This window comes from Lupinus angustifolius, chromosome LG04, assembly GCF_001865875.1.
Source record: "Lupinus angustifolius cultivar Tanjil chromosome LG04, LupAngTanjil_v1.0, whole genome shotgun sequence".
NCBI lineage: Eukaryota > Viridiplantae > Streptophyta > Magnoliopsida > Fabales > Fabaceae > Lupinus > Lupinus angustifolius.
The window spans coordinates 14,311,744-14,338,005 of record NC_032012.1 but is presented as its reverse complement, the minus strand read 5'-3'; the positions used below and the strand labels follow the sequence as shown (position 1 = coordinate 14,338,005).

At 33.6% G+C, this 26,262-nt stretch overlaps 4 protein-coding genes across 8 annotated transcripts; 3 read left to right on the top strand and 1 right to left on the bottom strand.

Annotated features, from left to right (window-relative positions):
* LOC109345946 (pro-hevein) lies at positions 3,669 to 5,047 on the top strand. The gene is made up of 2 exons (XM_019585254.1): positions 3,669 to 4,119; positions 4,707 to 5,047. Exons 1-2 carry the CDS (start codon positions 3,673 to 3,675, stop codon positions 4,917 to 4,919), a joined length of 660 nt encoding a protein of 219 aa, XP_019440799.1. The 5' UTR covers positions 3,669 to 3,672; the 3' UTR covers positions 4,920 to 5,047.
* Positions 6,203 to 14,058, bottom strand: LOC109345945 (probable choline kinase 2). Of its 2 annotated transcripts, none has more exons than XM_019585251.1 (9): positions 13,903 to 14,058; positions 11,816 to 12,661; positions 11,339 to 11,460; positions 10,952 to 11,147; positions 9,624 to 9,741; positions 9,491 to 9,538; positions 9,133 to 9,233; positions 8,121 to 8,253; positions 6,203 to 6,444 (listed from the first exon to the last, which is right to left on the bottom strand). In XM_019585251.1, exons 2-9 carry the CDS (start codon positions 12,581 to 12,583, stop codon positions 6,344 to 6,346), a joined length of 1,587 nt encoding a protein of 528 aa, XP_019440796.1. In that variant the 5' UTR covers positions 12,584 to 12,661; positions 13,903 to 14,058; the 3' UTR covers positions 6,203 to 6,343. The 2 variants fall into 2 exon arrangements, with proteins under 2 accessions (XP_019440796.1, XP_019440798.1); XM_019585253.1 differs by lacking the exon at positions 13,903 to 14,058 and adding an exon at positions 12,769 to 12,845 and having other exon boundaries at positions 11,816 to 12,663.
* LOC109345947 (50S ribosomal protein L18-like) lies at positions 14,760 to 19,183 on the top strand. 2 transcript variants are annotated; one of them, XM_019585256.1, is made up of 3 exons: positions 14,760 to 14,865; positions 16,349 to 16,526; positions 18,575 to 19,183. In XM_019585256.1, the coding sequence occupies exons 2-3, from the start codon at positions 16,416 to 16,418 to the stop codon at positions 19,025 to 19,027; spliced, it is 564 nt and encodes a 187-aa protein (XP_019440801.1). In that variant the 5' UTR covers positions 14,760 to 14,865; positions 16,349 to 16,415; the 3' UTR covers positions 19,028 to 19,183. The 2 variants fall into 2 exon arrangements, with proteins under 2 accessions (XP_019440801.1, XP_019440800.1); XM_019585255.1 differs by having other exon boundaries at positions 14,761 to 14,848; positions 16,327 to 16,526.
* LOC109345944 lies at positions 20,243 to 25,088 on the top strand. Of its 3 annotated transcripts, XM_019585250.1 has the most exons (5): positions 20,243 to 20,336; positions 22,158 to 22,525; positions 22,649 to 23,721; positions 23,807 to 23,923; positions 24,021 to 25,088. In XM_019585250.1, exons 2-5 carry the CDS (start codon positions 22,171 to 22,173, stop codon positions 24,789 to 24,791), a joined length of 2,316 nt encoding a protein of 771 aa, XP_019440795.1. In that variant the 5' UTR covers positions 20,243 to 20,336; positions 22,158 to 22,170; the 3' UTR covers positions 24,792 to 25,088. The 3 variants fall into 3 exon arrangements, with proteins under 3 accessions (XP_019440795.1, XP_019440793.1, XP_019440794.1); XM_019585248.1 differs by having other exon boundaries at positions 22,158 to 23,721; XM_019585249.1 differs by lacking the exon at positions 20,243 to 20,336 and adding an exon at positions 20,371 to 20,528 and having other exon boundaries at positions 22,158 to 23,721.

The following is a 26,262-nucleotide window of genomic DNA, read 5'->3' as shown; positions in this document are numbered from 1 at the left end:
GAATGAAAATGATACAGGTTATGCCAAAGTAACATAATATGAAATATGTACATATAACAATGACTTTTAACAATGACAAAAATGGAACAGTGAGCGTGAAATTATAAAATGAAAATAGCAGTATTAATGTTTCAAGAAATGAAATATGCACATGTATATACAATGAGTTTAGACAAGAAATGAAGAAAAGAAAAAATGTAACAGTGAGTTGAGATGGGTTTAAGAAAGAGATGAATCTTCTATGTTGTCTTGGTTAATAGAGTCTCGTCTCCTCCGTTCTTGGTTTGCCAGTAAAAAAAGCTGCTCAAGATACTCTAATAGTTATTGGTTAGTGTTTAAGGATAACCCAAGTTGTAATCTGGTTTTGGGATGGGGCAATCAATTTTTGTTTAAAAAGGAAGGCTGCTCACTATGTGTTTTGAAAATGAGATAAAGCTGTACCGTTTTTTTTGTTACTAAAGCTGTTGAGTAGGGGTTAGTACCAAGCGGGGCTATTTATAGCCCGACTTAGGTTTACGGTTAGAGTTAATAAAGAGTCTTAAGGTGATCACTACCTAGTCTTCTGAGTGTTTTTAATTGTGACCCAGTCCTTGAACTTACTCAAAAAATTTAAAAAATATCCCGGACGAAATTGGATATTCACAGCTGTCCCTCTTTACTTGTTACTTATTTGGTAACATACAAACCATGATATGAGTATTATCGAGGTTAGTAACTAGTAAAGAAAGGGTATACTAATTTTGTTTGGGGAAGCCGCGGAAGAGACAAAGGTCTGGGTCGTGATTTAGAGACACAAATAGAACTATCTATCTGGAAAGACCGACCCGACTTGGGTATACGCTGAAGCTTGAGCCTGATCACGCTCCTTATGCGATGATGATATTGCATTAGAAGCTGGTGATGTAATAATCATTTAGATGTCTATGTCTGACAATGATTTAAAATGTGCTTTGTAATTAAATCAAATGACCCTCTAAGGATAGAGGTTTAGGGAAATACCAATAACGCATGTTGGGTACTGTCGGAACTTGAGACATCAAAGCACTAGGAACACAGGTTGGGGTACTGCTGGAACCCAGGTTGACAAGAGAACACCGAAAATGCAGGTCGGGGTACTGCCGGAATTGCGGAAGGTAAAGGCAAGAACACAGGTCGGAGTACTACCGAAACTTGGGACGTCAAAGCATTAGGAACGCAGGTCGATGTACTGTCGGAACCTAGGTTGATAAGAGAAAACTGAAGACGCAAGTCGTGATACTGCCGGAACTTGGAACATCAAAGCACTAGAAAAAGGAAAAGACTTATGATCCAAGTAAATGAACGATACAAAGTTAACAAACTAAGTTTAACTCCTAATTAACTACCTAGCTTCCTAACCACCTAGCCAACCTCTAAAATATCTTCAATTATAAACTTCACACGTGCTCTTTCTTTGACATCCTCTATTCATTGTATCCAAGGTGTATGCATACATATCGCTAAGGGAGGTTGTAAAGAAGTTAGATTTCAAACTCATTTTACGAAGTTTCTTGATACTGCCACATGAAATGATATCAAGATAGTTGAGGTTGAGACAAATAGTATTCTATACAATCAAAGGGGCATGTTAAATTATGCTCATCCAACATAGCCAAAACAATTAAGTTAATACTCATCATATTGTTTATACATAAAAGTTCAAAGAATAATGAGAATCATGATATGGTAGTGGGATAGAACAAAGATTGTTCACGCAATAATGGGGAGGCATCATGATGGTCATAGTTTGGTGCAAAATTGCCACATGGAATAATGATAAAAATGTAGGAGAAAGATAAAAATGTTTATGAAGAATGATGAAAAGAGGCCTTGATATGGATTCCAAATTTGAATGAAATGAGCGAAGCTATATTTTCTTGTTTTATCAGACTAACCATATGAAAATAAAACTTAACAAACACTTTATATACATACATGAGTTAAGTAACACTTTTGTATTAGTCCATTCATTTTTCAGATAATGTAAAAAGGTATACAACTAAATTAACTTATGAAGAAAAAATATATGCAATAAACGTGTATATAACTTTATACTGATAATGTATACATATTACATTCTAAATTTATTTTCCCTAGCTAAACAAATATGAAAGTATTTATTTTTCTTCCCCTTCCATTCTTGAATCAAACACAAAATAATTAAAATCATTTTCCTTCATTTCCCTTCTCTTCATTAAAATCCCTCCCCTTCATTTTCCTTGTTTGAATTTAACATAACCTAAAAGAATTTCGCCTATATTTTAGGCACATTATTTAACAATAAAATTTTGGTTCAATTAAAATCGGTTGATACAATTAGCTTCTCAGACATTATATTTACATTTTGTATGCTACAAATGACATTAAAAAGATTAAAATTTTGATTACTAAATGGAATGTTTTCATCACTTTGAATTGATAATATCACAATCCTTCAAACTTTGACTTTTCTCTTTTTAACTATTATTTGGCCCCACTCCTTACCCTATTGTTGACCAATTGTCAAACCTTTAGCCGCCCCATTCATCAATTTATATTGGTGCACCTTAGTTCTCCACCGTTGGATATTTCGATTTGTTGACTTATCTCTCAAACTCATTTTTGTATATAAATCTAACGGTTGATCTCACAAGTAACCATGTATCGTTTAGCACACGAGTATTACCCCTCATTCTCGTCATAGGATAATGTTGTAGTAGATGTGAATTAATTGTATCTCAACAACCTTATCTACTAATGTTCAAAGACTTTTCATCATTTGAAGAGATAATGATTAAAGATTATATTATTTATAGGCAAACATTCTATCATTTACTATTCATTTGGATCATTCTTTTTTTAAAAATTAACAATAACTAAATATCAATAATAGATGATATAATGACAATGTATAAAATCTATACACTGTCAATGCATATATCTTTTTTTCATGATTAAATATGATAATATAAATGTTTAATAATATAATAATAATAATATAAAAAACTTTTAAACTACAAGATCTTTTTCTCTTATCTTAATTACGAGAACAATTTGTATGTGAATATATAAGTGGTCAAAAACAAATTAGGAGTGTTAATATATTTAAAGTAAAAAAAAGTAAGTGTCTATTTGCATCTAAATAATTTAATACCAAAAAACATTAGTCTCTAGTGGTGTAAGACCCAATTAGTTCATCGAAACGACCAAAATGTTAAGACTTCAATTCTTGTAAGCGTCATTTATTGGAAAGAACAACTACACAATGAAAAAGATTGGCTATTTACCATGAGAGATATTCTTTGTGTTATAAGAAAATATCTAAACGATTAATAGATTGAGATTATTTTCAATTTTATCAAAGTATAAAATTGTGTAAAATTATTATAAGAGTTTTATGAGTACATACCATTTATTATTCATGTAGTCTTTAAAGAAAAATAATATATATAAACAAATAGTGATGTATTAACAGTGAAAAACTCTACACCAATATATCATAAATATTAATTCTCATTAGAGGATTCAAACCCTAGCACATGTATGTCACAAAGATATTGTAAATAAATATATATGAAACATAGATGTCAATTTTGGATGTCTAAATATTCTTGAGCAGACAATTTAGAATTAATATTTTGAGCTGTCAAATTTATATAAATGCTACACAACATCATGAGAAAAATGTCAAAGTTAGAAAACATGACAAAACTTGTAGCATTAACCCTTATCATATTCATGTTCTTAGTTCTCAAACCCATTAATGGTGAACAATGTGGTAAACAAGCTAGTGGGACAAAATGCCCTAACAATCTATGTTGCAGCCAATATGGTTACTGTGGTGACTCTGATGATTATTGTTCTCCTTCAAAGAACTGCCAAAGTAACTGCAAAGGTGGTGGTGGCGGCGGCGGCGGCGGTGGTGAAAGTGCAACTAATGTACGTGCAACATATCATTACTACCAACCGGAGCAACATGGGTGGGACTTGAATGCAGTTAGTGCTTATTGTTCAACATGGGATGCTGGGAAACCTTATTCATGGCGTAGTAAATATGGTTGGACTGCTTTTTGTGGCCCTGTTGGACCTCATGGTAGAGATTCTTGTGGAAAGTGCTTGAGGGTAAGAAATAATCTAACCTTAAAGCTAGAACTTTTATAATTCAAAGTATAAGAAGGAAAACTAACAAAGATCGAAGATCTGATCTAATTGTATAAAGCCTTATTAGATCACCAGATACTTAATAAGATCAAAGGGTAAGGTGTTGGGAAGTAAGTTTTGGATTGACTATCTCATTGTCTCGAGAATAGTTTAAATACATGTTGAAATACTCCTCTTATTATTAATTGGTCTTGAAAATGTTCATAATATAAAGTTCGACTCTTGTAACCAACACTTTCACTTATTATAAGCGACAACCACACATGTGAGAATGATTAGTTTCCTCAAATTGAAGTATATTCTGAGTTAAAACAAAGAGGGAGTGGTTTTTTAGTTTAATGAATATTTGCACAAGAATTCAACAATGGGTACTATAATTTAATACATAAAGATTAGCTTATTTTATTAGGAGTTACAATTGATTTTGACTCATCTTATGAGAGATTTTAATGATGATAAAGTGCAAATCTAACAATTAACTAAAAACTCAAATTGTTGAGATTATGATAATATAGATTTGATGGATGTGGAAATGAATGATGATGCAGGTAACAAATACAGGGACAGGAGCAGAAGAAACAGTGAGAATTGTAGATCAATGCAGCAATGGAGGGTTAGATTTGGATGTAGGAGTGTTCAATAGAATAGACACAGATGGAAGAGGATATCAACAAGGTCATCTCATTGTGAACTATCAATTTGTGGATTGTGGGAATGAGCTCCTCACCAACCCTTTACTCTCCATCACTCATGCTAAGTAATAAGTTACTCGATTTCGAAAAACTGTTATTTTGGTTCCTTAAATTATTTGTTTTTCTTAATTTGGTCCTTGATTTTTTTTCACTTCAGTCCTTCAACTTTGTTTTTATTACCACATTAGTTCTCAAGTGAAACATGTCTATCTTTCAAGTCATGTCACTTTAGCAAAAAATTACACATAAAAGAACTAATTTGAGAATGCAAACAATGTTAAGGGACTAAGTTGGGAAAAAAAGATAAATGCCCAAATTGAAAAACAAATAAGTTAAGAAATCAAAATAGCAATATTGTCATATATTCTGCTTTCTGTTATTGTAATAGTAAAAAAAATAAGTGGGTGTGTGACTTAGAGATTATATTACTCTAAGACTATAAGAGTCTTTCTATTCGGAAAGCAAATTGTAGCACACATGCCCAGGATCATATTTATTTATGGTCTCACCTTAATTTATCTCTCTTTTTCTCTCTTGATTTAAGAATAATTTTCTTTTTTATGAACCTCCAAATTGCAATCAAAGCAAATCTGGTCCATCCAAAATGAGAATGGGATAAGGTTATGAACTTATAATCCATAATCTGATGATCGAGTAGATTACATGGTTATAAGTTTATTTCATACTGGACCAGACCGGAATAAAGTTATATACATTCTCTTTTTGTAAATGGGTCATTCAAACATATCTAAATAGAAACTATGTTTACATATAGATCCTTGTGTTGCTCTATTCCATTTAAGATTATGTATAATCAGACTTGCTTTTTTACTTATCTCCCATTATTTGGGACATTATTAACCATATTTTTCTTTTGAATTTTATTGAATCCAACTATTGTGTTGCAAACATTTAAATGAGTCATTACATATGTCAACAACAACAAAAATCTTTATATGTTTACATAATTGTTACATTGATAGTATTTATTTGATTTTTCTTCTTTTAAGGTTTAATATATTATTATAATAAAACTTTTTACACATCCATCATTCACATGTAATATTTTTATTTAAGAATCATATACTATAAGAGAAAAAATATATGTATTGACAGTATATAAATTTTTGTATTTTTATTAAATCATCCACCATTTATACTTAAATTATCATTAACTCTTCAGGAAAAATAAATAATACAAATGAATAATATATTAAGTACATTATATAAATCTTTACCTAAAATTGCATATATATTACACTCTTGGATCTTAATACATATTATAAATGTTAACAGTATAAAAAACTTATGTAGGACTGCATATATTATTTCCTCGAGAAAAAAAAGAGAAATTAGAAACAATAAATTTAATATGAAATATGAAATGTAATTGTTGTTTAGTACATTATATATATTACACTCTTCTCTGAATGACTCATTTTGTGATGGAAAAAAGAGGTGAAAATAGAGAAATGTATTGGTGGAAAGTTGTTCTAGCTTTTGGACTTGAACAAGCCAAGACCCAAAACTCTTTTCATCTTCTTGAAGATGTTCTTCGTTGATGATTTGTGTGCTGATGCTGAAGCCAGCTCTCCTTTAAACACAAATGAGTCAAACTAGTTATTAATAATCATTTCCATAAAATTTATCCATAAGTAATGCTCTCTATTGATGTTCTTGGTATAGAGGATTCAAGGGGGTCCTAAAAATGTGCATACTGATATTTATAAAATGAGAAAAGATGTATATACTAAGATTTTAAGATTTTAATATTGTCATTCTATCATTCGCTATTTATTATGATTTTTTAAAAAGATAATCCAAATAAATAATAAATAATATATCAACTATGTATAAATATTTATGTTATGAGTGCACAGATATTACACACTTATACAATTTCAAATAGCCACAAATATTTCATCAATTCCCGTTACAAACTTATTATACATGTTCGTAATTTTTTAAAAGTTTAAAATCTACGCAGTGATAGTGTAAAGTATGTTAACACATTATTCACTATCTATTTGTAATAATTTTGTTTGAAAGTCAATAGTAATTAATATATGAATGATGATGCTTTACTAACAGTGTAAAATATACTTACACTATCGATGTATACATATTAAATTCATAAGACGCTGAAGTAGGACCGTGTATCCATCTTTATTTCCTGGTAAAATTGATTCCACGTCTAAGTTCAATTAAAAAAAGTAGGCACAAATTTTATCTAGTGCCCTCGTAACTACTCCCTACTGACACCTCAGAAGTATGAAGTATGTACACAACATTTTGTTTAAAGTATGTATACAATGTAACTCAATATGTCAATTATTATGATTGGTTAAAAAATATTCAATTATTAAACCTTACTTAAATATATATTTTTTAACTAATTACAATAAAATACACTTTACGAAACAGAAAATATATCAACTTATATATGTATAATTTAAGAAAATATTAAATAATGTAAAATTAAAATATAATTTCATTAAAATAACTTAATTTAATCCACGTCAAAAAATAAATTAAAAAATAGAAATAGAAGGTAGAAAAAATGAGTAATAAATAAGTGTGTAGTAAAAAATAAAGTTAAGTGTATAATGAGTTTCTAAAACATTAAAAATTTGGAATAATATAAAAAGATAAAACATCAAAGTTTATGAAAAGAAGAGAATAAATAGAAACATATTACTCTAGTAGCACTTTAACACTGACATAAAACTATAATAGTTAAAAAATTAGTTAAATTTAGCAGGTGAAAACAACATTTAATGATATTTTATTTGACATAAGAACACACTTGAAAAAAAATGAAGACATTTTATAGGCACCAACCTGGTTGTATATGCGTTTATTGCTTAATTTATAGCATTAAAAATCTCTCATGTTAATTATGGCTTCGATTTAAGCCATCTTGAACCACATAGTTATTTGTTAAAAATATATTTTATCATAGAATTTAAGCGATTTAGAACAATACAATCCAGGAGATTAGATCTTTATCTATAAATTGAAGATATACTCTTGAATATATCGAAAAATGGCATCTAATGCTAAAATTATAATAAGCATTGGGAGTCTCCCATTCAATCATCGTCATCAACAACAGAGTTTTCTAAATCAAAACTTGGAACCTCATTATACAATTTATGATCATGCAACTCAGTTGATGAACAGCATGTGATCTTTATATTATCAGTTTCTGAAACTAACAACATACACTCTATTACAATGAAGTAATAGAAAACAAATGGAATCAAATACCTGTGCCCTCAGGTGCATTATAAGGAGAAGGTGCTTCAGAGCTTATCAATAGATAAGGTTTCCTTGCCCAGTACTCTTGAAACCTCTGCTTAGCATACTCCTTGTAGTCAAAGTCGATTTTGTTTACTTGTGCCTGACAAAGTAATCATAACATAAGTCAATAAATAATATAACCCCTATGATAAGATACTGGTCTAGTGTGTAAGACTGTAAGGCCCTACTAGATCTATGGGATGACCAAAAGGTCAAATGTTCAATTCCTGGGAGCGACACTTATTGAGAGTGATAGTTACACATCCGAAAGGGATTAGTTTTTTACTAATAGGGTGAAGGATACTTGATAGTATCAAAAAAATACTCGCCCAAAATATCAGATAGTGTTAACATGTTATGCCACTGGACGGGGGCTATAGCCTTAAGTATAGGCTAGGCCAAACCAATTTACTTGATAAATCAGATCAAGCATTTTTTTTAAGTCTATCTAGCTAAAAAAAGTTAGGTTTTATTTCATCCAAAAAATGCCTTTTAAGCATACTAAGCAGGCCAAATTAAGTAAATGTGAAAACATGAAAGTATTATTGTGTCTTAAAATCATGTATTTATTGACTAATTTAAGTATGTAATATATTATATAAGGAAATAATTTTTTTTGCTTTTACTGCAAGGTTATACATAGAGAGAGTTTGATAACTCAACATAGTGCTTTGGTGTGGATGGAAGGGTTAAAGAATGGAGAGAAAAAGGCAAAGTTATTTTCCTAATGAAGGGTTTTGGATGAAGGGTTTTGGATGAAGGGATTTGGGAGACACAAGCTAAATACGATAGATGAGGATCAAAATTATACATTTTATCATAGAATTTGGGAGATGGAGGTGAAAAAAACTTTGAAAACGGTGGAGAATGACAAAATTGAACAACTTCATACTCACTCTCCAAGGAATCAGCCAAACTCATCATGAAAGGGCAAGCCTAATTATGAATAACTAAATCCAAAGTAAGAAAGTAAGGTTACCGAAATTATTCCCCAAATGCCCCAGAATAGGTGATTTGCAAGTGTATACTTCTCAATTTCTTGAAGTAGCTGCTCCACTTCACTGTCATTGGGCTGCTCACCTGTACTCCAACAATTTCAGGAACACAACATTATAATTTCAATGATGACACATGAATATGTAAGGTGATGAAATACAATGTTACATTGATGATTGATATGTACTATTTCTTTAACTTAGGCCATGCAAACTTGATTGCTCCATTATGAAATAGATCATCAATGTTAGTAAATTTGAAACAGGACACAAATTCCTCTTTTAAAAGTTTACACTAGAAGATGAAACTGTTAAATAGAAAGATTCAAAGAAATCCATTACCAGAGGAAGACAAATATGCTTGCACAAATCTTTGACGTTCCTCAACATCTGTCCAAAGAATCAGCCAAATAAAAGTCATGTTATGCTGGAAGTAATAAAATGAATGAATGAGAATAAATCCAAAAGGATATACCAGGATATTTATTGTAGTCTAGAATGTGAGGTGTTTCTGTATGATAGTTAGCAGCCATCTCGCAAAAGTGATTTGCTATATCGTATGCTACAGGATTATAACTTGCATATTCGTAATCCTGTTACAAAAGGAGGCATGAAAATTATATTTTCTGATATGACCCATTGATCTTTTGAAACTAGGAATTGCAGTAAATAAGTATGTAATGAAAGATCAACCAGAGACTTATAACTTAAAAGTACACCAAATCCTCACATTCTTGGCCATCTTTAAAATGAACAATTCTTTTCCAGCAAGGTGGGTCGACAGTCATGTTTAAAAACAAAAGAAAACTGATGGCTTGCAAGATATTAATTCATGTTATTTGTTATCAAATAGATTCCCTTAACTCCCATCATGTCCTTGCTTTCAAAGTTTTAGTTTAACCATAAACAAGAAAGAAATCAACAAAGTTCATCAAGCTATAATTAAGATAACTCAACAATCTTACATTCACATTCAAATACTACATAAAGGATGACTCCTTCCTTTGTTTGGAGGGGGAGTCAAGGCTGTGAGCCCAAGGAAAAAGGTGCAGGTTTGCTGATCTCAAAATAATGTCAATCACATTGCCCAGAGAGCCTTCAGTAAACACTACTTTGCAAAACTAGTTCCTCCATAAATTTTGATAAAATTCAATTCAAGGGGAAAATATGGTCCAGAAGACATAAAATAGTGCAATTGAAGTTGTTACTACACTACAAAACTACAAAGTTGGTCCTACAATTTTTCCAATTTGATCCTGGAACTTTTTTTGTTTCATTTTGGTCCTACCAACATGTTTTTATTCACAACTCTCTCAATTCTCTACTAAAATTCACAATTTATGTATCATTGAGTTCAGAATAAAAAGATATACACAATTCCTTTATTACTTTCCTGAAATTGTACAATTAAAGATTGAATTATAAGAAAAATAAATAATGGAAAAACAACCTATGGTACCCATTTGAAAACATATATAACTTGAAGGGCCAATTTGAAAACATAAAATAACTTAAAGAACCTATTTGAAACAATAACAAAACTTATGGGGCCAACATGAAAACAAAAACTAACTTTGAGGAGCAACCTACTAGTTTTGTCTTGCTCCTACCAAGGGGAAATTGATATATAAATAAGAAAGAAGTTCTAATTTCTTCAGTACTTTTTCAACAAAATATCCTGGAAATATATTGATAGAAGCAGAACCAAATATTTACTCAGAGCAGTCCCATAGAAAAATAAATATCTCAAAGGTGTTAGGAACAAAACCACGATTTTACTATCTAGTATAAACAGAAACTCACTATCATGGTCACGGAGTTGGTCTTTTCATCGAGCATTATGTTACCATATTGTAAATCATTGTGGCAAAATCCTATCCGTTGGTGTGCTCCTGGTAGTTCTTTTTCCAAAATAGTGATTTCCTTGTCAATTGTGTCCAAATAAAAGGCTTCCACTTCTTGAGGGGAAGACAATTGTTTGGCCTCCTTAAGCCAATTTCTGAAGCATTGAAATAAAAAGAATTTAGAAATGATTCAGTGTGTACTTAAAATATTGGCACGTAAAGATAAAATTATTTGAATAAACTTCATAAAAGTGAGAGATACAAATGGGTTCTTATTTGTCACATAAATAGATTCTCCTATTACATTTTTTAAGGGTGGGGTTAGGATGGGTGTTCAGAAACATACCGCAGTCTATCCCAAAGGTATGCTTTCTTTTCACCAGGCATGTCAAGATCATGGAACTCCTTCATTTTGGCCGCTATAAGGCCAGAAATAGATGGGTCGCGCAGATCAGGTGCTGATAATGTCTGATAAATTCACAATGAAGTGGATGAGCACATCGAGTTCACAAGTAGGGTAGTCCTCAATAAGCGAAAACAATAAAGTGTATGAGCATATCATGTTCATATATTGGGTAGTGATCAATAAATAAAAGCAATGCCTAAATTTTATAAATCATTTATATAACCGGATGAATATTGGAGGTAACTTCAAGTACATATTAGTTTGTATTAATATCGACCCTATCTAGTGAGATAAATGTTTTGTTGTTGTTGTATTAATATATTGATTCTACACGGTCTAGATAATAACAATTTTCTCAAAGGTAGTTTGATTAGTACCACTATTTAAGATGAAAACAAAATGTAAATATTGGATTACCCGTGCATGGATAAATTCTTCAACACGGCCATTTGCAAACCGTCCAAGTAGACGAGGTCCGTACCCAGACTTTGACATGAATTCAAATGTCTGGATCTCATCATCCCTATCAAAGAAAATGTCCACACCTTGACCATAGATTCTAAGTATAACCTTTTGTGAGGTTTCCCCTGTTGTTCTTGGCCACTTTATCTGGAATACCTCATTCGTCATTGCCCCCTTGAGAGAAATCACCTGCAATGCATTTTCATCAAGTATGTCCTCCCATTTACCAGCCAAAGATATCAGCAACTCCTTTGCTTCTACTGGAAGACTGTCTACACTGATGACAGGGGTTTCATCAGCATCTGCTTTGTCATTTTCAGGATCTTTTGCATCACCTGATTTGTCATTCAAATCATCTTCTGTATCTTCGGCTTTGTCATTTACCGAATTTTCTGTAGTGCCTGTTGTATCATTTGCAGGAACTACTGCTCTGTCTGATTGGTCTTTTGCTAGATTGTCTGCACTACCTGCTTGGTCCTTTGTGTGATTTTCTGCACCAACTGCTTGGTCTTCTTCAGGATTTTCTGCAACACCTGCTTGGTTGTTCACATGGTTTAATGCACCATCTGATTTCCCACTTGCAGGATTTTCCGCCCCAACTGCTTTGTCAATTCCAGTATTGTCTGGAATACTAGCTTTGTCATTTAAAGGAATTTCTGAAGCACCCACAGGATTTTCAGCAGCACCTGCTGTGTTGTTCACAATATCTCCAGCTGCACTCATTGCAAAAGACTCCAAAATCCCGAGTAGATCAAAGATTTTCTAAAAATATAAAGTTCCCTTTATTTATAGCTTTGAGACCTGGAAAAGCAAGGTTAATACCCCAAGCAGGTAAAATATAAATTCAAAACCATTCAACTCATCCAAAATGTTGTATGAGGAATTAATGATGATAACTACAAACTAACTGGTAGAGTTTTCCCTCCTTCCAAATTGTAAATGGATAGAGTTGAGATAAAGGGGATAGAAAGGAAGAAATATAACATATTGTCAGATAAGTATTTCATTCAAGAGCAACATCAAAGACAAGAAAAAGAGCAAAAGACAAGAAAAAGAGCAACATCAATGAACAAGATAGCTAAAAAGGTTGATGCAAATCAGAAAATCCTAAGATTATTCAGCACTGAAATTGGGTGAGGTCAAGATACATGGATCAAGCAAAAATGTCATGTTATATTATAATGATTATTGACAAGCTATGAAATGTAAATCCATGTTATTTTATCTATTAAAAAATAAATAAAAACCAGTTATAAGGAAATAACAAAGAGAAATTCTCTACATGAAAAGAGAAAATAACATTTTAAATCTAAGAAACTAATCAAAATCGCTAGGCAACCATATATCAAGTTGGGAAACTGAAAATTATACAAATTTCGAGAAGCCCATCAAAATCATTTCTTTCCAAAATGATTCCTTAGCCGCCAAACCAAACAATTCCTTATCGAAAACAATTAAAGAGCACAGGAAAGTTGGTAGAGATAAATCAACTAAAAATGAAAACAACATATTTCAGAATCTAATTTCTCAACATCCAAACCATTCCTTATTGAACATAGCATTGAATCAAAGCTGCTTTTCAAACATCAAGAATTGTATTATATTGTTATTCTTTTTGTATATACCAATGGTGCATCAGCCCGATAGCCTAAGAGGCGAAAACAAATCCCTTTCTGATACAGATAGATCGCCAAAGCAATCTCAAATCAAAGTATTTTCCCTGTGCACGACAGGAATCAAACTCTGATATCATGGCTAAGGAATATATACATATCACCATTCTAAATTGCGGTTGCGGTTATAATTACATTGTGCATATCGCAATTGCAGGAAAATACAGCTAACATGACCACAATTGCGATCATAATGCCATTAGGATGCTTTAGAAACCGCAGCCGCAATTGTGATTACACACGCATGCATATATTTTTCGGCACTCTCCTCATTATTAATCAAAATGCAACAAACAAACAAAAAAACAAAATAACTGCTAGAACGGAAAAGACAGAGCATTGAATGAAGAATAAAAAAACGAGACGAACCTGAAGAGGTAAGTTATTCGTGAAGCGAAGACGGAAATGTGGAGGGATGAATAGAAATATGACGGCGACCGGAGAATAACCGCCGTCAAAGGTGGTGGAATACGACGGCGTAGGGTAGAGAAAGTTTGGGAAGGAAAGTTGTTATTGGAAGGTAATGAGGGATGAGAGGAAAATATATAATAAGGTAGTTTTTAACCACCGCCAATGAAAAAAGGGTGGAGGAGCTGGATTGATGAGGTGGAATAAACTATTTGGAACTTGTTCAATTTTGGGAAATATGCTTATAATTAGGCTCATTTTGTTCTATGCTTTTTGTTAGGCTTATCCTAATTTTAGCCTAGCTTAAGGATTTGTTTGCAAATTTTGGTTTTAGATGAAAATGAAGAGAAAATGAGGAGTTCATAGTCATGAAATAGTAAAATAACTATAAAGTATTTTATTTTCCCTCTAAAACTTAACTTGTAAATATATCTTAAAAGTTTTGTATGACTTAGTTGTGGACTATCATCATTTTAAGTGTTTGGTCATGTAACATCCTCATTTTGGTGTTTGAGTAATATAATTTGAGGGAGGTTTGCCACATTTTAAGTTTATGCAAAGTTACACAAGTTTAATATAGTCTCATCTCATTTCATTTGATTATTTATAATATTAAAGTAATAAAAAATATAATATTTAATTAAAAAGATATAAATATACAAATATCTATAGCACAAATATTATAATATTTATTTTCATTACGTATATAAATATTTTTGTCACCCCCGATTAGGAGGAAGTAAAAACTAAACTTATAATAAGTGTAGCCCAATATTTTGAAAGTTACACAGTGGGCCAAAACTAACCCAAACCCGGATCCACCCCATTCTCTTCCAAACACATTTTCATGGCATGGAGCGTAAAACACAGTGCATTCAAGGAGACACACACGAATAAGAGGAAGGAGGTAGTGTTTGTCAACAGGTTTATTTATATTCCTCAAACCCTCTTTAGTTTTATGCTTTCTCTGGACCCAAATTATTAACACCATTCCTTCTTTTGCGTGATTCAATAATTGTTTAGAACAAAGATAGTGAGATTAATTATAAGAATGTTGTAAGTTTATTTTCACAAACTAGGTGGCAATGTGCATTTTTAAGGGTAATTTGGAGTTGCCTAAGTGATGTTAACTAGAATTGGTTTAATTATGTATTCGATATGAAACCTCGAGTTAACCGTGAAGTTGTTGCTTAGTGACTAAGAATGGTTACGAGTTCAAATCCTGGAAACAGCCAATCCACATACGGGTCAAGGCTGCATACTCTCTCTCCCCATGCCCAAGTTGGTGGGAGCCTTGTACACCGAGCTGTCCTGCATTAGATGGGATTTTAGTTGTAGTTCGAAACCGTCATATTCATTGTTAGAACAGTTGTGTCAGTGTGTATAGTTCAGTTAATGTTTGCTTTGAACTGTGAAATATGTTCCATGTATGTCTTTATGCCCTTTTCAATCTATTGGTGATACTGAACTTGATGTTTGTAATGTTAGTTTTCCCTTGATGTAAGTCTTCATTCGTGCTCCAACTATGCTGTTTTGTTTTTATGGTGAAGTTACACTTTGTCCTTTGACTTATTACGCTCGATATCATCCTGTTTTAAAAACTACGAGCACTTCGCCTTAAAGAGCACAATGCGTGCCAATTACCACATTTTACAGAAGGTAAATGTAAAGTTTAGTGTAATTCTTTATACAAAAGTGATACTCGATGACAAGAGAATTTCTCCACAACCACATGAATGGTTATGTAACTTTGAAAATTGATTGGAAAATTGTCCACTGCCCCATGCACATTTAGTGGTTTTGAGGTGCAACTTATTCCCCGACTAGTTCTTGGGTTGCTCCATGGGTGCAAATTCCATATTCAACCTTGCAGGATTCTGTAAATAATAGAACAATTGTGGAATTAAAGTTTGGCACTACCCAGCTAGTTTAGAGGTTGATCAATGAACCTTTTTAATAAAGTTCAACCTTTCTCTGGATTGACAATGGGCCAGAAAAGGTTAAAAAGGGAAATACCACCCACCCTCCTGCCACGAACTCTGCCATGACACTCTGATTCAAAAGAGAGTTTGGTTTTCCATCCGAATGGCTACTTAACCCTTGAACTGAAAGCTTGAGTGAGCACTGAGCAGTCTTATCTCGGTTTGCGGTAAATATTGGGTTATTGGTGTGCTTAGATACCCCTTTTAATAGTATTGCAATGTATTTAATTTAATATGATTAAATATATAGCTTATCCTTGTCAACATAATGTATAAGAAGTTAGGCAACATTGGCTGCTTTGCACATTTAGTTTCATTTTCCTTGAATTTAAATATATTACCTTATGAAGATTATGAGACTGGTTATTATATGGCTCCTGATTTTGGATGAGTTTTCTTACGGGGAGCATTTTGTTTCCGGTTAGTCCTATACTTCATTGGCGTAAGTAAGTTTCTGCTAGTTAGGTGTTACTATTGGGTGTTCTGAGAAACATGTCGAAGCAAGCAATTGGTAGATTTTTCAGATCAAATGTTTATGCTTGTGAAGGAAACAGAGTTTTACCCTGGATTTATATGCCCTCATGCTATTTCCACAATGGACAGGTAAGGTCTCCAATTCTGACTCTCAGAGCTCGATTTATAGTTTTTTCTTCAATTAATTTTTTTTACTGTTAATTTCATATATGTCGAAGTAAGACAGAGTATAAGACTGAGTACATGTCTGTGCCATTATTTGTACTAGGATTATAAGCATATTACTAAACCTAGCCCAATATATGAAGACCCAACTACTATGAATCTTAAACTTCATTAGAAAGTCAAATGTGCCCACTTAAGGTGTATTTAGGAAACGGTTTACAAAATTTGTATTTTGATGAACTGGAATTTTCAAACTTAGTTTTGATTAAAATTTGGTTTGCAGTAACTATTTATGTTTAAGCTGCTTTTTTTAAAGGCGGTTTTGGTATAATGAATATTATTTGGATAATTTAATCAAACTGACTTTTAGAAGTGTGTTTACCAAATTGGTGATATCGAAGTTGTAAAAGGAAAGGCAGCAATCAATTTTGTAAAGGTGTTATTATGGTCAGAGTAAAAGTTGAAACCCAAATTAAATTTTCATGAACAGAAGTAAAATTTTCTTCTTCAATCAAGGTTTAGGCTCGAAAAATGGATTTCTTCTTGTACAAGGATTTCTGATAGAACTCTTTATATTTATTTAGTTCTGAGTTATATTTGAATAACCTGAGCTTTTAGATCTATGAACTAAGCATTTGAGCCAAAGGGCCATTACAGAAAATAGATGTAGTTTTAGTGAAACACAACAAAAGAATTAGTGCTCGTTTGGTTCTTGCTCTGAAATATTTTCTTTTTTGGGAACTGCTTTCTAAAAAATGTCTTATTTTAATTTCACTCATGCTTCTGCTATGAGGAGAAACACTTCTTGCTTCTCTGTTATAGCAGTTTTTCTACATCTGTTGTTACATAATAGCACTCCTATGCTTTGGCCAAACATCTCTAAAGAATAGAATAAGTACCTTTTTCAAACTGAAACGCTTTGTTGATTTCACAGCACAGGCAAATAGAGTGCAGAATAAGGTGTCTGTAATACCTGTCCTATTTGTAGTATGGCTCTCAAATTATGTAAATTTTCATTTATTTACAATATGGTCCTTCTAATTTCTTACATCAAGCATGCAATCTGATGCAATAAGATTTATAGTCCATCTTCATTCTTCAACAACTTCATATGATCAAAATATGAGAATCACTTACCTTGTCAAAACTGTTACTCTTACATTCCTAGAGAACTGTTACTTGTAGAGTTAACTAAATTTATTTCAGATTGAGATAATTTTTTCCTGATAATTGCCATTGTTTGCAGACTTACCGTATGCATGTTAAGCACGTGTTCACTTAATTCAGTGATCCCACATATATTTCTATCTGGTTATGTTTTTACTCTTCACCATGATACTATGCATTTTAAAAGGATAGGTGACAGAACGAAAAAGCTGTTCAGATACTTTGTTTCTAATACTGTTTACACACTTAGTGTTAGTGATTCACTTACAAATAATTGGTGATTGGAGTGTATTATGCAATAACTGGGAAAACTAATCGATGATCTGATAACTAGTGATTGACATTCGTCTAACTTGTGTTTGACTTGTGTTATATAATTACTTTTACCTGCAACAGATATGCCAGATTATTGTCTTTAATCACCTCATAATACACACCGATCACCAATTATTGGCACGGTAGTTACCTGTTATGCATCAACTAATGTCCTTGGTGATCGAATAATACATGCAGATCACCAGATATCTGCATGTAATCACCAAGTTTTAAGATTATGTCAAAAAATGTGTGAATAATAACAGTACTGGCGAAAGAAACTTGCTTCTAACTTTCAAATTTGAACACTTTGTCACTACTAAACCTGTTGTGTATGTGCGTTGTTACCATGCCATTGATCTGATTTAGTTTTCATAAGATTCAAAGTTGAAACTAAAGATTGCAATGAAAATTTATAGCTCTGATGAAGATATACTCAAAACGAAGAAATTAAGAAAACATTTCATGTTTCAGAGAAGAATCAAATTAGAAGTACTAATACTCATTTCTAATGCATTTGTTTAATACAGGCTCATATGGCACCTCGAAGTTTTTTCGGGGTAGAGGATTTCCTGGATGATGATAACAGCAAACCTTACACGTATCAGAAAGGGAAGAAATCAAAGAATCCAAATAAGCACATATCATTCAAACAAAGAACAATTGCGTATATGGAACCTTTTACACTTGATGTGTTTATCTCGAAACGATTTGTGTCATCTTCACTCACTCATAGGGTGACAAGCAAACAAGTTTCAGTTGCTGGTACCAACTCCAAGGACATAAAAGCTGTTCTCCGGTCTCGCTCAGACATACCCGCGTGCATCGCCATTGGTCGGATTTTAGCCGAAAGAGCTAGAGAAGCTGATGTTTACACTGCTTCTTATACTCCAAGGGATAGGGATAAGTTTGAAGGGAAAATCAGAGCTGTAGTTCAATCACTTATTGATAATGGGATTGATGTCAAGGTCTATCTTGATTAAGTTATTCAATTTTTATAGCAAACACTACCATTGAAGTTATTGAAATTCTGGCTTAAGCATTACACCCCCTGGCCCTTGATGTATTTAATCATTGATGTTAACAGAAAGTGGAGACCTATTTTATAGGGCCGAGCTCCTCTCCAATATTGGACTCAGATTATGACATATGATATCGAAAAAAATTAATGATTCAGATTTTCTTTAATTTTTTTAATTAAATAAATAAAAAATCTATAAAAAATATCTCCTCCACATATTTCAGCATGGGGAAGAGTTCATTTTTATTTTATAGCGGTAAAGAATTCTAAGAAAGTAAGAAACCTCAAAAGCCATGAATTAGACTTGAAACCTTTGGAAGGAAAATAAAATATAAATGAATTATTTGAAATCAAAATAAGAGATATGACACCCATCCCAAACCCATTTTTAGAAGATTAGGAAAGCCCAATGGGAAATTAGTAAATGACATAAATCTCTTTTAGGAGATAATTTATCTCCTTAAAATTTTGTTGTTTGATATATGTCTTATTTTTTTTTGTATGTTTTAAAATAAAAACTTCCATAGGAAGGAAAATAAGGAACATGTTAAACAATGAATAGATTTAAGGAGATAGGAATACCTTAAAAATATACTTTATTATTCTGATAAAGGAAAGACATCCTGACATAAACTAGTGTCATAAAATCTATTACTTGTATTGTGCTACAAAAACTTTTACTAAGCCACTCTACTCATTATATCTATATCAGTCGGTATATTTGATGCGGCCAATGTAGCTCTCCATATATAGCATTAAGACTGGCACGAACGGTCATATTCATGGGCGTGACTATGCTAAATTCACTAGTCAACAATCACTAATAAATGTGATAGGAAGAGAGTTAAAAATTGACAAGTATTTAAATATTTTTTTGATAATTATTAAATCATGACTTGTGTTATATTTTCGTACAAAAATATTTTTAAAAATAACTTTAAAGTGATACACATGTCATGATTTTATAAAAGTTAAAATTACTAAAGAAAAATAAAATATCTCATATCAAAATATAAATTATCTTCACCAAAATTGCAATGACTCAACAAATAACTTTTATATACTGATATGAAAAAATATTTTATTCTCATATATAACAAAACAAAAAATAGTACAAAATGCATTTAGTTTATGACAAAAGTTAAAAATAAAAATCTGATTTTACATTTTAATTTGGATGACACACACCCTTTACTGAATCAGTCCCTTCTCTCTCTCACTACCGTTCGATGTCTTCCGGGTTGACTCAGCAACCACAATCATAGCCCTAGGTACTCTCTCTCTCTCTTCTCGTTCTTGATTTCACCTCTTTTGTGTTTTATACGATGAATCAATTCCACTTTTCTGTTTGGTTGAGGAACATATGAATCTAAATTCCATTACTTTTTTGTGTATTACTTTCGTCAATTGAGATTACCTCCGTGTTTTCAATGGAATCCTTTGTTTCTTCGTTTTGCAATTTGGTTACTTTCTATGCTCCTTCAATTTCCAAATTATTATTGTTATTATTATTATTAAAAATGTGACCTTCAATTTTCAAATTATTATTATTGTTAATTATTATTATTGTTTCTATGCTCTTACCTAGTGGGGGTGTAGGGAGGGCAACTTATGTAGTCTTATCTGCACACGGAGACACTGTTTCCAGGATTTGAAACGGTGACATCTTGGTCACTCAGGGTTTGTTTGCGAGTTTGAATTTGGAGGGGAAGGAAGGGAATGTGAGGCTTGAGAGCCATCTCATAAGTGTATTTCATGCCCTCCCCTAGTGATCCATTTGCGAGTTATGTTTTAGAGGGAAAGAAAAGAAAGAGAAGGCTCCACGGCCATTTCACAAGTGAATTTTATGGTTCTGAAGCCTTCCATTTTCCTTCATTTACCTCCAAGACCCAACTCGGAGAAGGACCCTAAGCAACAACCTTTGTGTTTGTGAAATTTGACTGCTCCATTTACATTGCTGCTTGAAAGAATATATAATTCTTTCAAGGAGATAAGTTTGGGGCCTTGAGTTAGGATTCAGGAAGGGGAGGCATTATTATTATTAAACTTGAAGGGGGTTGTAAAATGTTGGTGTTCCTTTTAAGTTTTAATTATTGCTGCTTGAAAGAGTATAGAGGGAATGAGGGCTAATTTTTCATTTATCAATGACACCATATGTTATATGAAGTTTTATTGAGCATCTGTGAGCAAATAAGGGCATGTTTGGGGCGTGGGAGTTGGGAGGGGAAGGCAAAGGAAAGAATCCGAAGAAAATGAAGGGTTAGGGAGGAAGAGTTTGGAAGGTTAATTTATAACTTCCCCTTCCTTCGTTTGGATTTTTAAAATCCCATGTTCGAGGAACTGTAAAATGTTCATAAGAATAATAAGGAAAGGTTTCGGGGTTACACGATAATACCCATTTCCTCCCAACAGTAGAAAGGCAGGGTTTACTTAAGATATAGCCTAGAGTAGTTCTTTAAAAATATTATAGTTTGCATGTATATATAACCTCAATAAGGAGAGGATAAGGAACTAAGGATTTATGAGATGTGCTTTGAGTCAAAATACTATATCTTCATAGTAATGCGCATCAGTATATCTATTTTTTGTTCTGTTGATAAAGTAATATGAAGAGAAAGAATTACATATAAGTGGGAGGATAATGAATCCTCCTAAGAAACAAAAAAAAACATGAAAAAGAGAAAATCAATATAATGATGCTGCTCGATCCCTCCATGTATGTTAGGGGAACCCCTGGAAAAAGACCATGAGCTTTGGTGCCAAAAAGACACTAACTGCCTAATCTTATCCCAAGTCAAGCTCTGACAAAGAAATTTCCTGAAAGATATGGGAATTCCACTTCAACCAAATACATTATAATGTAGCAAAGATTGCATGCTGCTATAAAATTTTACTCTCTTTATTTCACCAAAACTATGAAAGTTTACCATAAAAAAATTGGTCAGTGGTTCTTTGACACTTTCTTTTCTCATTTTGTGATACTAGCATGTACTGGTTCATGTGGAATGTCAATAAATTTTAAAATCCAATTATATTTCTTTATTTTTTTATTGGTGAAAGTAAAATTTTCTTTTGGAAATTTCTTTGCCCAGACACCTTCATAAAATGGAACAAATAGACAGCCTGGAAGGCACTGAGAGGCCTCTGCATGAGTCTTCTAATCCTCAGTCGTTAGAGAAAAATGATATCAAGAAGGATTTCGATCCAACCGAAGGATACCTCAATGATATGGCACTAGAAGATGGCAAGAAGGGCACTGAGAATCATCCAGAACTGTCTTCTAATCCTAACTCAATAGAAAGCGATGATAGCAAGAAGGACACTGATCCAACCGAAGGATACTTCAATGATATAGAACTAGAAGACACCAACAAGGGAACTGAGAATCCTCCAGAACTGTCTTCTAATACTCAATCAACAGAAAATGGTGATAGCAAGAAGGATATTGATCCAACCGAAGGATACTTCAATGATATGGAACTAGAAGACAGCAACAAGGGCACTGAGAATCCTACCGAGCTGTCTTCTAATCCTCAATCAACAGAAAACGATGATAGCAAGAAGGGTACATATCCTCCTCAAGGATACCTCAATAATATGCCGCTAGTAGACAACAATAAGGCCACCGAGAGTCCTCCAGAAGTGCCTACTAACTCCCAGGCAACAGAAAAAGATGACAGAAAGAAGGATACAGATGCTCCTGAAGAATACCTCAATAATATGGAACTCAAAAACAGCAGTAAGGGCACTGAGAATCCTCCAGAAGTGCCTACTGATCCTCAGTCAACAGAAAAAGATGATAGCAAGAAGGATGCGGATCCTCCCGAAGGATACCTCAATAATACGGAACTAGAAGACGGTAAGAAGGGAACTGAGAATCCTCCAGGAGTGTCTTCTAATCCACAGTCATCAGAGAAAGATGATAGCAAGGATACAGATCCTCCTTGTGAATCTAGTAAACCAGAGTTGAATGACAAGCATACTCCACATTCCTTGAAGGCCAAACCTAAAATCGTTAAGAAATCTGAGTCCGGTAAGTTAAAGATGAAAAAAGATGAAGGTTCTCAACAGATTCGGGGAAAAAGAAGGAATCGGAGGAAGAACAAAAAAGCAGCAAGCAATGCTGCAGACAAGAAACAAATTTCTAACAGTAGCCAGCAGATGAAAACTAGTGATGAACCACCTCTTCAGGAGGCTGAAAAGAACAAAGAGAAGGAAAGTCAAAACACGAGCAGTAGTAAAAAACGTCCTATCAAGGAGAGCCACCAGGCTCAGAAAAATAAGATCGCTGTGTTGGACAGAAGTGAAGAAAAACAGAAGAATAAAGGGAAGCGTAAAGAGTCAGATGAGAGTTTTAGGAGCAGAACAAATAAAGATAACCATAATGGCATGAAGAGTCAATCAAAAGAGAAAACAGGTGACAAGCTTGGTGGTATCATCTTCATGTGCAATGCAAAGACAAAACCTGATTGTTTCCGTTATCGTGTCATGGGTGTTTCAGTTGGTAAAAAGGACGATGTTTTAAGTGTCAAGCCTGGGCTTAAGCTTTTTCTTTATGATTTTGATCTGAAGCTATTGTATGGGATTTACAAGGCTGCATCTTCTGGTGGCATGAAGCTGGAACCTAGAGCATTTGGTGGTAAATTTCCTGCTCAGGTATTTTCTCTCATTTTACTATCTTATCTGTCCTGATCTTATCTTTGTTTATCATAATTTATGTACTTGTGGATGACTTTTTCAGGTGCGATTCAAGATTGCTTCTGATTGTTACCCACTACCTGAGAGCATTTTCAAAAAGGCCATTAAGGAAAATTACAACCAAAAGAACAAGTTCAAAACTGAACTTACTATCAGACAAGTGAGAATCTAATGCTAGGCCCTGTTGTGGCTGGCTGTCTGTTTCTTTATTTTATTTTTATTTTTATCATCGATGATACTCAAATGTTCTATTTCAGGTTAGGAAGCTTAGTAAACTTTTCCGACCGGTGGAAGTTCAATCAGCTTCGCCACTTGCCCGTTCCCCTCGAAGAGCAATAGTTCGAGATAGAGATGCTCCTGACAGTGTTAGGGGATCATGGTCCCATTCGCATAGGGAAAGAGCTGCTGGAGACCCTTATACTAGTATTAATGTGAACAGCTATGATGTGCGGTACCCTGAAAGGGATATCCGAATTGAACGGCTAGAGGAAATTACTCGTGAGAACCATCGAGCTTATGGTATCGAAGGAGATAGAAGAACTATGGCTATCGCTCCTCATGTTAATCCTATGAGGGAACCTTACGAGAGAGACTATGAACATCTTCATAACATGGACCCTAGTAGATTCAGGAGAGATGTCCCAGCACATGTTGAATTCAGTCTTCGTTCTGATCCTCTTCGTTTGAACGAGAGTGAATATCAGAGTTATTTCCACAGTGCAATTTCTGACCATACAAGGGATCCTTATCATTCCTATCGTTACGGTGCTTCACCAAGGGATGCATATTTGCCACCTTTAAGTAGAGAGGAAACATCTTCAAGCTCATATTTGGTTGGAGGGATCAGGAGTAGTAACTTGCATAGGAGAGAGACTATGGATGATAGGCTGTACTCCACATATTCTGCTTCTAGTGCTTTGTCTGATTATAATCAAAGACAGACTTATCATGGAGACCGGTGGGATGATCCGCTCCTGCCTGTGTCATCTCGTTACTCTTTTGCTGGCCCTTCATTTTCCCGCCGTTGAGTCCCTCATCATGTGTTCGTCTAGATTATCTTCCGCTCTGGTGAATGCATGATTACCTTCGGATTTGGAATGTCAGTTCTCCACTGAGATTTAAATGCTGTTAATGTGCAAATTCACTTTGAAAATGACAATTTACACTTGAGATATTTTAATGGTTTGGAACATTTGATGAATAATTTGATGTCAATTGTTGTTTAATGACTTGAGTTAGTGGTTTGTAGCTATTTGGCATATTCTGGTTTAATAGATGGGAAGATACACTTTTTCTAATATATTCCAACAACCTAGGTTGCTGAATTTTGCAGGCTGATTATTTGGGGAAATGATACCTGCAAAAGCATATCCCTCACTAACTCTCATGTTAGCCATTTCATCATAACTTGATAATCTGCTAAGATCCATATATTTGTATGGTAACTGTTAAGAACCAGAACAATTCTAAGATGGAAATTAAACAGAAGAAGTAAGTGTGAGAAAGCAATAGTAAGGAATATTGTATTATTGCCAAAACAGGGAAGTTGATTACAATAGAGTGACTCTATTGCCACAGAGCATAGCTCCTAATAGAGAGTCATCTCTCTATTTCATTTCTTAACAGAAAGTTCTATTCCAAAAGATACCCCCCTCCTCTTTCTCTTACCTATTTGTAACCGAAAAATACTCAACACTATCCTATCAGATTTTGTCCTATTCCCTTTGCCACCTCATCATTCCCACATGCTCCCTTCTTTACTCGTCTAGTGTACACCTTCCACACCTTGGGTTCACTCCTTTCTTGCATCAATTTGTCTTGGGTGTTAATTGGGCCAACTTCCCCAATTGATGCTCTAACAATACCTCCTCCTTCAACAGTAGTCTTGTTCTCAAGACTAAACTTTGGAAATTGGCTACGAATGGTGAACTCATCTTCCCACGTGGCATCCTCTGCCGTCTTCCCGGACCATTGGATTAACCATTGGTAAATCTTCTCCCCTTTTTTAACCACCTTTCTTGCTGCAATAACAGTGGCAGGCTCTATTACATCAGCACAGTCCTCTTCCAGGCCTTTAGGCAATTCCTTTTGGACCTTGTAGTTTCCAATGGCTTTCTTGAGTAGCGACACGTGAAAAACAGGGTGGATCTTGGATTCACGAGGCAACCCGAGTTTGTATGCAACGAAACCAATTCTCTCCAATACTTCAAAAGGGCCATAAAATCTTGCTGATAGTTTGGGATTGATCCTTGCTATTACAGATTGTTGTCTATGGGGTCTCCGCTTTAAGAAGACCCACTCACCCACCTCGAAAATCCTTTCTGTTATCTTCGTATCAAACTGATCCTTCATTCTGCTTTGAGCTCTAATCAGATGGTACTTTAGTTGTCGTAAGGCTTCATCCCTATCCATCAACTCTCTCTGAATTGCTTCAACCTTTACTTCTCCTTGTTGCACCTGAATTAGAGTTGGTGGCTTCCTCCCATAAACGACCTCAAA